The sequence below is a fragment of the Acanthaster planci genome, linkage group LG06 (assembly GCF_054643075.1).
Source record: "Acanthaster planci isolate LZ-2023a linkage group LG06, COTS_SCS, whole genome shotgun sequence".
Classification (NCBI taxonomy): domain Eukaryota; kingdom Metazoa; phylum Echinodermata; class Asteroidea; order Valvatida; family Acanthasteridae; genus Acanthaster; species Acanthaster planci.
In genome coordinates this window covers 4,360,283-4,373,599 of record NC_141782.1, presented here as the reverse complement: position 1 = coordinate 4,373,599, position 13,317 = coordinate 4,360,283, and the positions used below count along the sequence as shown (strand labels likewise).

The 13,317-nt window shown below is 39.7% G+C and overlaps 1 protein-coding gene across 1 annotated transcript; it reads left to right on the top strand.

The window, feature by feature from the left end:
* Window positions 1–1,114: 1,114 nt before the first annotated feature.
* On the top strand, window positions 1,115–11,375 carry pdcd6 (programmed cell death 6). Its single transcript, XM_022253022.2, has 5 exons — window positions 1,115–1,266; window positions 4,819–4,880; window positions 5,135–5,338; window positions 8,031–8,140; window positions 8,776–11,375. Exons 1-5 carry the CDS (start codon window positions 1,223–1,225, stop codon window positions 8,875–8,877), a joined length of 522 nt encoding a protein of 173 aa, XP_022108714.1. The 5' UTR covers window positions 1,115–1,222; the 3' UTR covers window positions 8,878–11,375.
* The last annotated feature ends 1,942 nt before the right edge of the window (window positions 11,376–13,317 follow it).

Sequence of the window (13,317 nt, the reverse complement as noted above, 5' to 3'; positions counted from 1 at the left end):
TGCTCATCAAACTAAGTGGTCAGAGCATGGGGGTCAAGTTATAATATGGGTAGAAGCAAGGGCCAAAGTAAATAAACAAAGGATACACTAACAGAAAATACAGGGGAACTCTAAATAATAACTGTATTTTTAGAGGAGGAACTACTCCTATGAAAAGACGCTTACAAAAAGTACAACAAATGTCTAGCTCTGCCACACGTACACCATGTATACAGAGGGGAAGAGTACGCAAACCGAAAATTTGCCCGAAATGAATCTTCATCACATCAATACTCTTTCTCATACAAATAATTACCAGAATCAGCTTCGTGCATCGAAATTCAAACACAACATCCTCCTCACTTCACCCCACAATTTGCCCTCCCGTGCCAACGCCCATTATTAGTGAACTGCAACATTACTCATGACACAAAGACCGGCAGCGTCTTCCGGAATTGTGGAATGCGTATGCGTACAGGGGAACGGGAGGGGATGGAGCCACTGCGTAATCCATGTACAGGAGAGGAGATCTGAAAAGTCTATGGGTCCAGTCCACTGATTTAAGCCCCATTGAAAACAGAGTAAAATCAGCACCGTTCAGGGCCCAATAGCATGCACGCCAACATCCCTGAGATTTCTGAAACACAAATTAAATTCTTGTCTGGTCACTTATCTTTCAATTTCTTTTCAATTTTTTGTGGGTTAACCAATTACATTTTTAATTATTCCCACAAAACAAAATCACCCCCCCAAAAGTGATTTTTCCGAAGTCTGATTGCAGCCATTTTTCACGTGGCAACCCTCAACTTTCTCGGGCACTTAGGACCATTTTGCAACCGTAGTTTTTAGCCCTTCTGCCCTCATATGGAAGCTCAAAGACCCAGGGAGTTGATCCTGGCAACGATTTACACAATCTCACCATTTTGGGGCCAAAGAATCTCCTTTTTCAAAAGATACTGCGGGTGGGGGCACTTTTAATGCTAATGAGCTGGTCAAAAATTCTCACTTGAATTAGTGGTCTGCACCCCTATGTTTCGTACGTACGTACTTTACGGACGGCCCCTCGCGTGGACGCGTGAGCGAAGTGGGTGAAGTGGCAAATGGGCGAAGTAGCGCATGGGCAAAGTGACAAATGGGTAAAGTGGTTGTGGGCAAAGTGGTAAATGGGCGAAGTGGCCGACACCCGTACAGTATCGATACAGCCTACTGGTAGGCTACACAATTACACAACGATAAGTAGAAAATGGCAGTCCAAGATCAGCAGTTTTTGTGGAATGTCTTCAGCAAGTGAGTTGTTTAACAGCAGACATATATAACAATCGATACATTTTTATAAACAGTCGCCGCAAAGCCTAGGTCCAATTTTATTTGCAAACGTCTTTTCCTACCTAGTACTATAGTCCTACTCCATGTTATAACCATTCTGACAGATAGTAAACCGCAATGCATCATGGGTTTGGATGACAAACATGCAATGCCTTTTATGCACATTCGTATGGAAGAAGTGTACCGTTACCTGCAAAATGTTAATCTGTTTTCTTTTTATTTCATATTTCAGTTCAAGCTATCCCCTTCTGACAGTGTTGCAGCTTGCATTATTGATTTGGGATGAAGATATTCACAAACTTGAAGTTTAGGCCTAAACCTTGGCAGAAAAGTAAAGTTTGGAGAATGCTCTCTTACAACACCAGTTATTGTCGTGGACTAACCAGCTTGATAAAGATCGTGAATATTAATGCCGTAGTAGGCCTATTGTCCAGTCAAAATTACGGCATGAAGCTCATTCATCCCACATTGACTAGTCAGTTTTCATGAGTAGCCTATCAAAGAAAGATGTAACATTACATACATGTTACATGTACATATGTGTAGGCCTGTACTCGGTTCCTACCGGTAGGCCTATAATAATATCGCGGTTTGCAGCAACACATGTACATTTGTAAGTATTATCGCAGAATTAGAATTTTTGTATCAAATGCCAATAAGCTCACAATTGGCACTTTTTAACCAGGTAATCAATAACTTAGGGCCTTAAGATTAGTTTTTAAAAAAAGACGGAATGAAAAATGTTGCAGCTTTCTAGGGGTGTGCATTTCCGGGTATTTGTGGGACTGGGTACCCGTATTTTGTGAACATCGGGTACACGGATACCCGGAAAAGAGATCACTTAATAACAAATCGCATTGTGCGCGACTCCTGTGGACCATGTGCCCGAAACACAGCTGTTTTCTGTACATAGGAAGCAAGCAGCACATTGTTCTAAACGTTGGGGTTAATCTCTCCTACCTTTTTATCAAACGAAATTGTTACCTTCAGTTTGCAAATTGTCTTTTTGTGGGTATATGAAACAGAAAAACAAATTTTCACGAGGAACATCAGAACAGATGAGAGCTGCAAACCAGCAACGCACCAGCAACCGCTCACAGGAAATGTCCCTGATGCTGCATGACCACGTACAAACGAAATACACGTGCACAAATGGTGAGCGCTGGTCGTGTCGCGTGCGGACCAGATCAGTGCTACGTACGTCACGGGTTAAAAGGCTTTTATACATGTACAAAAATACTTCCCTAACTCAAACAATGCCTACACCATTATATCCACTTATTTTGATGTTCACGGACATTTTATACTTAATATATGTTATTAGTATATTTTATACTTATATGTTTTGATCAAAACATTGTAATAAAAGATGCATTTTTTCTTTGTTTTGTAAATTTTCCTCCACCATGTCAGTCATTACCTACCTGTCTTTTTAACAGTTATAAATACTAACGCTCCTTTACCCATGGATATTCATTGCTGGGTTCATATTACAAGGATGTTACTACTGTAACATTTGGCTAAAGCTTGGTGTTCAAGGACACATTTTAACTGCGAAAGTGCCCTGTTTTAGTATTATTGTCTCAGATTTGTTGCATTTCTACATGTAATACAACTTGAACAGATTTTTAGGGATATTTAGAATTTCTAACATTAAATATGAATAAAAAATAGTTCAGGCCTTATGAGATGGTCATAACTCTTGGGAAATTAGAGCTCAGAGAGCAGACATTTAAAGGACTACTTTAGACATTGATAAAAGAATGGGTCCACCAAGAGAATGAAATTTGCGATACCCACATGTTTGTTAGTCCTTCTGCAAACACCGATTTTAGTAATAAGATAAATGTCAAAGTTGTTGCTGCATTTGGGTAAAAAATTCTTAAAGTTATTCCTAGGCAAAATAATACTGTAAGTGTAAGGCAATGCCTTTGAAACAAAGTACTTTGTTTCAATAATCCGCTTTGTCTCAATAATCCGCAATAATACAGACTCCACTCCTGCTTACATATGTACATACAGTGCGCAAACATTTTCAGGGCCATCGTAGAGGGAAAAGAATTGAATCGCAAACAAATCTTCGAAATCAAGGGAAAAAGTTATAGTCAATGTTCAGCAGGGACAGGATAATTCAGGAAGGTGAACGAGCAATCTTATGTTAATTGGGAAATATGGTAACTACCGCAATAATAGAGTAACCCAACCCAAGACTAGAGCCAGTCTACTGGGCTGCCTCTGTCACAGGACCAAGGATACAGAGATAGCCAGTAGCCTGGCCATAGTCTTGGGCTAGCCCAAACCATGCCAACAATTTCAACCAAGACAAGTTGAAGCTATAGCGTCTGTCGGAATCCAAATTACATGCATCCAAATCTGTTCAGAGCTACATACATGTAAGTGTAGATCTAGGTAATACACAGAGATGCACAGACAGTAGACCGAGCCGTAGGTCTGGAGGCCTGTTTTGAACACAGCTTAAACTTCAAGACCACATGTGGTTGTTACAGTCCCAACTATAATAATTGCTAAAGTTAAGCTCGCCGAACTATCATTGGCGAATTTTTATAAGACATTTTTCAACCTTTTCCAATTTTATGCAGGTCGCACCTGACATACATGTAATTCACCCAAAATATGCCAACCTGGCATTTCATCCGGGCTACATGTATGTTTGTGAGTGTGAATGAGTGCATGACATAGAAACTTGTTTCTGCCAACACTAGTTGGTGATATACGGTAAATGAACTGACTTTGGCACTTGTTATGGTGCACACTGGTGCTCTGTGGACAAGTATGTACATGTAGTGTGCTATCCTCCTTGCAGTTTTTAAATTAGGCAAGCCGCTATTGGACAGCCAGCCAAACTCCAATTCATTGAACACAAGAGTCAGGGATTAGCTTCTTAAGCTCTGGTTTATCACATGTTGTTACTGAACACGGAGTGTGTTTGAAATATAAAGAGACAAGAAACAAAGTAAATTACATGGTGTCCTGAAGTTAAATACATGTAAACGCATGCATTCACGATACATGTAGCTAAACTGCATGTGAAAGATATCCATACATGTATCTTGGTATGGAGGTACATACATGTAAACTGTGGGAGAAATATCACAGAGAAACAACATGTTTACAAATATGGACCTAAAATGTGAGAAACATGAATAAATTGGAGAGGAAAATACATGCACCTCGTAAATACGTTTAAGCCTCCTTAACCCACCGGTTGTAAAATGTAACATTACGCTGCAGATAGATTACGAGAAACTGAGGCCCAAAATAATTGAATAATATAATTTGTCATTTTAGTGTGTGCAATCTCATTTGGATTTGAAACTGCATTTTTGTCTGCCTTTTTCACTGTTGCATTAAATTTTGGTTGTATTTTATGAACATTACTAACCATTTTGGCTCTATGAGAAGAAGAAATACACACACTTGTATCAGTCATGCAAATCTTAAGGAAGTCGCTGGTCATCCTTTTCTCTTTCATTTTAACCTCAACATTTGCAGGGTTGACAAGGATAGAAGTGGAGCCATATCAGCAGATGAACTGCAACAAGCACTGTCAAATGGTAAAACAAAGCAAATCCATTTTGGATCTTCTCAGCTTGCGTTTTTAATGTAGTGTTAAATTCTCAATCCAGCACTCCTCTTAATATTGTCAGTAAAACCTTTAATCAAATAAGGCAGGTACTGTCCAACTTACTTGGTTTCAGTCCAAGGTTGAATGAAGTGTACACTTTGAAGGATATGACCATAGAAATATATTTTTATTGGATAATGGAGAGGATGACGGACTGCTTTTGACTTGTTATTTGGTGTGCAGGGACATGGACACCATTTAATCCAGAAACAGTTCGACTCATGATTGGAATGTTTGACAGGGACCAGAGTGGCAATATCAACTTTCAAGAGTTTGGTGCACTGTGGAAGTATATCACAGACTGGCAGAACACCTTCCGAAGCTACGACCGTGACAACTCAGGATCCATTGATCAAAGAGAACTACAAACTGCTATCACAAGCTTTGGTATGGCAAGCCAGAATATAAGGTTGTAGTACATGTCACAGTGAGCAGCTGTATATTCACACTGTGGGGAATGCCATGAGATAGCAATACGTGTCATTCAACACAGATTCACTTACAAATTTGCACTGGTCATTTTTCTGTGTGTTCATACAGAAAGACACTACTTGTGTGCGTTTTTGACATTAAACCTGTAGGTGCATTATTTTTTAACTACCAGCTGTTCCAGATTTCCTGAAAGACAAATATATACATGTAGTTCTACAGTATAAAACAGGACATCGAACTCTGTTTAACATGCTGAGCTCTCTATGTGTTATCAAACAAGGACCAGGTTGGGGATTTTGAATGGAATGAGACTGTAATTGTGAAAGTCAGTATGTGACCCAGTCTGCCAAAATGAGTCCCAAGTCACCAGAGCCACTTTAGAGTTTACTTTGTATTATTAGATTGAGGAATTTGAGCCCTTTGTTTTTATGCATCACTCAGTTTGGTATGATGAAATGGACATTGTGTAGATGTTAAAATGTTGAGGATTCCCTCTTGCTTAAAACACTTGGTAAGATTCTTTCAAAGGCCTTTAACTCAAAAGTGGCTCAGGTGGCATGTGACTCATTTTTTTGCAGAGTGGGTAACATACATGTATGTATGAATTCATTGCATACGTAGGCCTACATGTCTGTGTAGCGTTTGACTTCTGTGTGGGATATTATCCTTAATGCTCCCCATCCCATCAATTTACACACCAGTATTTGTGGAAATTTGATGGGTTGAGTTCTGTGTACATATGAAACTTACTACGTTTAAGAGGATTTTACACTAGACCAATTCCCTGGGAATACTACCAAAGAAATTCCTGGAGAAAAGCTTTTTCCCGGGTAATTTTTACCTCCGCTCGAGAGTGGGGTTAAAGGAGAAAATCCCAGGGTTTAGCGTTTTTCCTAGGGAAAAGCAACTAGTATAAACGTCAGCGGGGTTGTGCTTACCCCACCTTTTTGTGTCCACAGCTGGTGTGACAAGCCGTAATCTCGAAAGGTCACAGGGTCACAAATAACATGCCAAATAATTCACGTGGTAACTTAGCTTTGTAAAGTTCCAAAAGATATAACAGTATAACAACAGGATGCAAGTACTGGTCAGATGGGCAGCCAGTCTCTTAGTCATAACTTCAAATTGGCATTGCGCGGTGTAAACAACAGCTGCTCATGCACGTGTGGCATTGTTGGATTGGACTTCCACCCAAAATTCATTTGGGAACTTCTGGATGGGCACCCCTCCGTTTACACTTTTCCCGGGGTTTGATTGCCAGTGTGAAACTACTGTGCATATTCTCAGGATATAGTGTCCCAGGAGTAAATGGGTCTAGTGTGAACGGTTGCTGGGGTTTTGGTGGGGTAAAAAATCCCTAGGATTTTCCCAGGGATCCCGGGGATTGGCTCTGCAGTGTGAAAAGGCCTAAAGTGTTGGGTTATCAGGGAATGAGTACTGTACAGAGTAACAGTATCGGCTTTTGACAGAGTATGGTCAGTACTGCTCAGCACCTGCTGCTGGGTGTTTGATAAATAATGCTGCTGGTATGTGTGTGCCTGTAAACAGTAGGGGTCGTTTGGTCATGTACCTGTACTTAAGGAGTAGAATAACTTACTCTAGAGTGTTTGATGACCTTGCTTTTTAAGAATAGTTAAAAATAAAACAAAGAAATCTGAGTCAATTGTGTATAGCCCTGCAGTTGTTGGATCTTGAAGGGATGAGTACACTGTGTTCCAGTTCCTTATCCATAGTATATGACCAAGAATCCCCACTCGGCCAAAACCCAACAGTTTACTGCCTGTTGGAGTTCATTGAACTGAGTAGTGATACAGCAAGTGGACTGTTTGAATCCAGCAGGTTGAATACATACACCCCACCCTGCAGCAAAAGGGTGTTGGAATTTGACGGGGTGGGTCAGCCTTCTAGAAAACATGCTGAGGGGATTCGGATTAAAAATCTAATGAATGAGTTCAATGGTTTGTGTGTAATAATGTCAAAAGGTGACAGATTGAATGGTCCTAACCCTGAGGCAAAACACAGTGGAATGGAACATTCAATCTCTCACCAAGTGAAAAATACAATCCTTCACCAAATGAAATTATTCCTTCCATTGCACAGATGTGACACATTCATTAACTGTTTTGTGTGATGCTGTATATCGATCCTGTTTGTGCACAAGCTGTCTTTCTTTATCAGGCCAGCATGAAATCGCAACAGGAAAGTGTCACATTCCAAGTCATTTGACAACACATTGAATTAGTTTTTTATGTTACTTGGAAGCTGTATCACTTACAAGTTTAGCAGTTTTTTCATCGGTTGAAAGAATGACCAGTACTTTGCATTTGTTATGTGGTATTAGTGTGTATTATTCATTCGACCAAGATGCATATGCCATGCTTGGTCACATGATCTACAATTTACCAATCAGATGCTATGGATTTATTCAGGTGTTCTATAAATGGTACATTTATGTGCATAGCAGCAAGAAACGGTGAAATATGAAACTGGATATGTGTCTGTAGGCACTTCCTTACATGTGGTTACAGAATGAGATTTTGTCCATGTCCACTGTAGTTGCCGGTATGTGCACACTCTGTATACAAGTATGTCACTAAACTTTCACCTTGTAGCTTGAAGGACTGCTTTAATTCTCTCCTGTCTTTAGGTTACCGGCTTTCAGAGCGCTTCTTCTCCATTCTCATCAGGAAGTTTGATCGGCAAGGCAAGGGAACCATTGCTTTTGATGACTTCATCCAATGTTGTATCACTCTGCAGGTAAGATTCACCTGTTTAAAGGGAAACAAACTCAAATGCAATGGTTTGAAATTTGAGGTGCCAGTATCATGTTTGCCGTGCCATCACTGGACGTATGTGTGTATGTTCTTATTCTATTCCTACCCTAAAGAGACATTCAATGCAGATCTGTCATTACATTTAAAATCTTATTTTTTGGAAATATACTTTTACCTTGTGTAGGACTGCAACAAAGCTCTGAACTGAAAAGATTATTCAAAATAATTCAGGCACACATTACAATAATTATCAGTCTTTCGTGAACTAGAAATTGTACCTAGCCATTTTAGACAGAATCCAATAAAAAATTAAGGTGGCACTTAAAACAAGGACTAGCAAAGTCTAATAGTTGGTTGACTCCAGAAACTTGTACAAATGTTTGTTCTTAGGAGTCTTTTTATGTGTATTCTTTGTGACATCATATACAAGTTTGTTGATAGTTTGGTCATTTTGTTCAAAATGTAAGATCCATATTTATCTTCCTTTGTAATTCTCTCAAAAGGAACAGAGTGGGTTTTTTGTGATTAATTGTTGCCTTGGAAGAAGTCTTGTTTTGATGCCATTCATTCCGTTGATGTTTCACTTCGTTTGTTTTTTTTTTTCCTTACCACTTGCAGACCTTGACAAACGCCTTCAAAGCCTATGACACAAACCGCAATGGATGGATTGAGATCAGCTATGAGCAGTTCCTCCACCTTGTCTTCTCTCTTAAAGCCTGAACAACAGCTGAGTATGAATGAACACAACAGCAGCTGTATGCCAACATAACAACTGGAATTGACCTAGCTAGGCGTTAAAGGCATCCTTTGAACCATTAGAGAAGTTTTTATATGCAGGCAAACAGGACAGGTCATCAGTCTGTCCAGCTTTGTAATGTTTCATATCTGCTTATTAACTTGTACTTCAGCCAGATACATTTCTCTCCGTATGTCAGTATAATGCAGTCGTACCCAAATTGGGGGGGGGACAGTGAAAAATAATACTGAAACTGGAAGATTAAGGACTGTTTGGATTACTGTGTTGGATTGTGTACGTCTGGATTGGAAAACGAAACCCTCTGAACATGTATGTGTCATTTGTGTTTCTCAAAGAGGCAGCTATTTGGATTACACTAATACCATAATGATATTTCTGGATAACTATTCAAGTGTATGTATTCATGTACAGAGTGTGAAACAACACGATGACTGATAATAGCTGTGCATTGCTGAACGTATGCACGTGCATAGTGCTTAGTGCATTCCAACAGCTGCCTGACAGTGACTAAATATTCAGGACCTCATGCACTGATTAACCAAAATGTTACAGCTTGAGTTTTGGTGCCCCATTTTGAAGACAGTGGTGCTCAGTGATGCATGAGAGGAGGGATGTCATCAAGGTACCATTAGAAATCACACTGCTTCTACTTTACAGACATCCTTATATTTTAATCATATATCTCATGGTTTGGGCGTTTTAACCCTTTTCCTCAGGGTTTGTTTTTTTCTGGGATACCCTGTAGAGTACATTGAACAATTCTCTGGTAAGCATAGTGCTATGGTTCACTATTCTGCTGCACAGTGTTCAGTCACAATGTAACAGCAACTGAATACATGCATAACCAAAACAAAACTGAAACAAAAAGTACAACACCAACGTAAGGGTACATTCCTGCTTTGCATTTCACTGATTCAAAATTCTTCTCTTGAATCGGTTCTTTTTTATCTTTAGCATATTGAATGCTTTTCTTTAACACAGAATCTAAAATTGACTACTTGCACTGTGTTTGAGATGAAAGGTACTCTTCACCAGCAGTTTACCTAAATATTGAGAATGGCTTATTTCTAGTGGCATTTAGGTTGACATCTTGATGGAAAGAGAATTTCATCTGACATGCTGCTCTTTTGGAGAAATGCTATCAGTGGAGGAAATATACTAAAATGAAGAATATGGACTTAATCAACCTAGACTTTAATACAGCACGAGATTTAATGCTAGATACCACAACAAGGACCCCAGAAATATTCTCTCTTTTAACTATGAATCAATAATTGAACTTCCTTTGCAAGGTTGTCATTTAGATGATGCTCTGTGAGTCCATAGTGCTTATTGGGCACTCATGCTTGAACTGGTGACTTTTGTGAAGATTGTAGTGTTCCCAGTTGTAAAAATGTTCTCTGTGTGGGCCAAAAAGTGAGATGTGACAGTAATAAGAATTATTCCTTGGAATACAGTGAGGTTATTCTATTGATGTTTCACTGGACACTCTCAATGGCCACCTTTTTTAATTGATGGCAGAAAGCATTTCGTGGGGTTTTTTGTAGGGCAGCTATCATGGAGCAGTGGCTCTGAAAAATAGTCCTTACGGTGCTTGTTGCCAGAGGTATTACCATGGTAACCGTGCATCATCTTTATCTGACTCATCTTTAGTTACTTTAGTTTGTAAAATAATCTACCAATGGCAAAGATCGATTTGCATTTAGCCTTCTTGTGAATAAGGTAACTTGATGACAGATAACTGCATCAGTTGGAGAATAAGCAATTGTCACTGCACTTTTGTGAAACTTACGCATCATGTGAAATATGTACATGTATAAAAAACTTATGTTTGTGTTTTTTGGTGTTTACTTATTAACTGTTTGCCCCCCTCCCCCATTAACTCTCTAATATTTGTGTTTGTTTGCCTTCATAAATAATTACTTTTATTGATACGCCTACTTATTCATGTTGTGTAAATACTGTAGATTTTCTCCCTCAAATGTGTAATTTTTGGGGGTACAGTGATCAAAGAATGCTGATTCCAAGAAGTACTTTATCATGAACAAAGACATTAACCTGATCTAAATCTGTGACTATATTTTATATATGTGCCTCATTAGTCTGTTGTTACTTTCCCACATTTTTTATATAATTGTTCATATTTTTCACATTATCTACTGCTGTTATTGAGTGACCGGTGCACATCTGTATGCCTGGTGAGAGATTCACAATGAGAGGTGGCCTCGTGGCGGTCAGAGATATGTGCGTATAACTAGTCCAACATTAATGTAGTTCTTTTAAAATACAGCAGTACAACATCAGTGACGTGTTTGGCACAAACACTGACTGTACAGTATACAAAAAAAAAAACATTGGGGATTTTAAGATGAAAATTAGCAGTAACCAAAAAGCTGCATTCAGCTCACGGTTTGGGTTATATAAAAATAAATAGGTCAATCATGCTTGGAAGGTTTCAAAATTCTTGCTTTGTCTTCCTTGTTTCATTTCTAAGAGTGATGCTCCGTGTGTAAACATAAATACATGTGTTTCTGAACTCGTATCAGAAGAAGCTGTACAAACTTGCGAAGGCTAGCTCACCGGTTCTTTTCAGAACCCCACACTTTCTCAAAAGAGAGTCGCATAATGGTCACATAATGATGCTACTACTAACCTTCACAAGTAATAATGTGTGAATTATAACCATCTGACCGAACTTTTCCTTTTGAATGCGGTGTCCTGCAAATTTATAACTACCCCATGAACAAAAATTCTAGCCTGTTTCCTTCAAGTAACCTAATTTTAGCTAACCTTGTACCTTTGCTCTTGGTTTATTGGACATCAGACTCATATGTGCCAATTCATTAGGTATTGCAAGGATAACCTCGTGTATCTAGTGGTGTAGCCTCAGAGGCCCCCCCCCCTTTGCCCCCTACTGAAAAAAAACGGATGAATAGATATTGAACAAGGCTCCTAAAAGCAAAACCATATCACTATAAGCTAGTGCCCCCATAAGATGCTGGTGCCCCCATAAGATGCTGGTGCCCCCATAAGATGCTGGTGCCCCCATAAGATGCTGGTGCCCCCATAAGATGCTGGTGCCCCCATAAGATGCTGGTGCCCCCTTTGTGCCCCCATAAGATGCTGGTGCCCCCTTTGTGCCCCCCCGTAAAATCCTAGCTACGCCACTTTTGTGAATCCGGATCGCTCCATCCTTAAAGATATGAATCCTGCCGAAAACTGTATAATCCTTCGTGTTGGATGGGTATACGCCTCGAACTTTAATATGACGAGGGACCAACACTTCTATCGTTAATGCTCAAGAACTTTCACCTCGACCAGAGCTTATAACCTCACAGCAATACAGCAATAAGATACATATTTTTGATTAGCCTGCCGAGTGAAATCGGCTTGTTATTACAGAACAAAAAAAAATTATCTTCAGCAAGATGTCTTTTACGTCGAAAATTATAATCTCCGTGTCAAGTTTATTAATTGTTACCAAATCTGCAAGACTTGGTAACAACTCTGAAAACATAGCCCGGGATTTAAAAAAAAAGAGATAAAACTATATAAGTGCGAAATTCTAGGAAACCCCGTGGTTATGCTAATATTGCAAGCAACAGAGAGAAATTGAAAGTCCCGATGTGTCTGGTAAGATTTCAGATACATATCTGATAATGATTGGTTTTGAACAATCGTTGGGAATGGGAAACGTGCTAGTGGCATGCGGTGGTAGGCCATCATGATTTCATCACAGTCACACCGTTATGGCCCTCTCTATGCAATGAGAACATGAATTCCGTAAAATATGCCAGAAACAAATCACTCAAACTGAATGCCGTGCAAACACTATTTGCCAGCTATATACTTTGTAGCGCAAGCAAATTCGTTTTTAAAATGCGTAAATGATGCGACCACACCCTTCAAAATGGACAAAATTAATGCGCCCTTTTCTGTGTTACAGGATAAATCTGGGGAACATCCCCCCTCCGAAAAGGGGGTCCGGCCGTTTGAGATTCCCCTCCCCCCCCCATTGTATGCTTAGAATACATTCTCTCACCTTTATGGCCTACATGGTTGTCGTCAAGTATCACCACCACGTTTCTGTATTTAGGATGAATTTTTACAGTCCAAATTTTGCTTCCATCAAAGGTTTTGCGTTTAAAATCTGCAGCCTGTTACATTCGGCAAAATGAGCCTTCTCAGTCCCTCCCCGGACAGATATAACTACGTACGGGCTCCTCTTTGGGGGGGGGGTGGAGTATGTGACCACAAAGTGATGTTGTTTTGGTTTAACGGCGCTTGCAGCTACTAAGGCTGTTTGCGCCAATAACTATACGGAGGAAATCGGAGTACTAAGAGAAAACCTGCGAGAGCGAGTATAGACTGGAAACCAAATGCACTTAAAGCCCTGGCCGAGC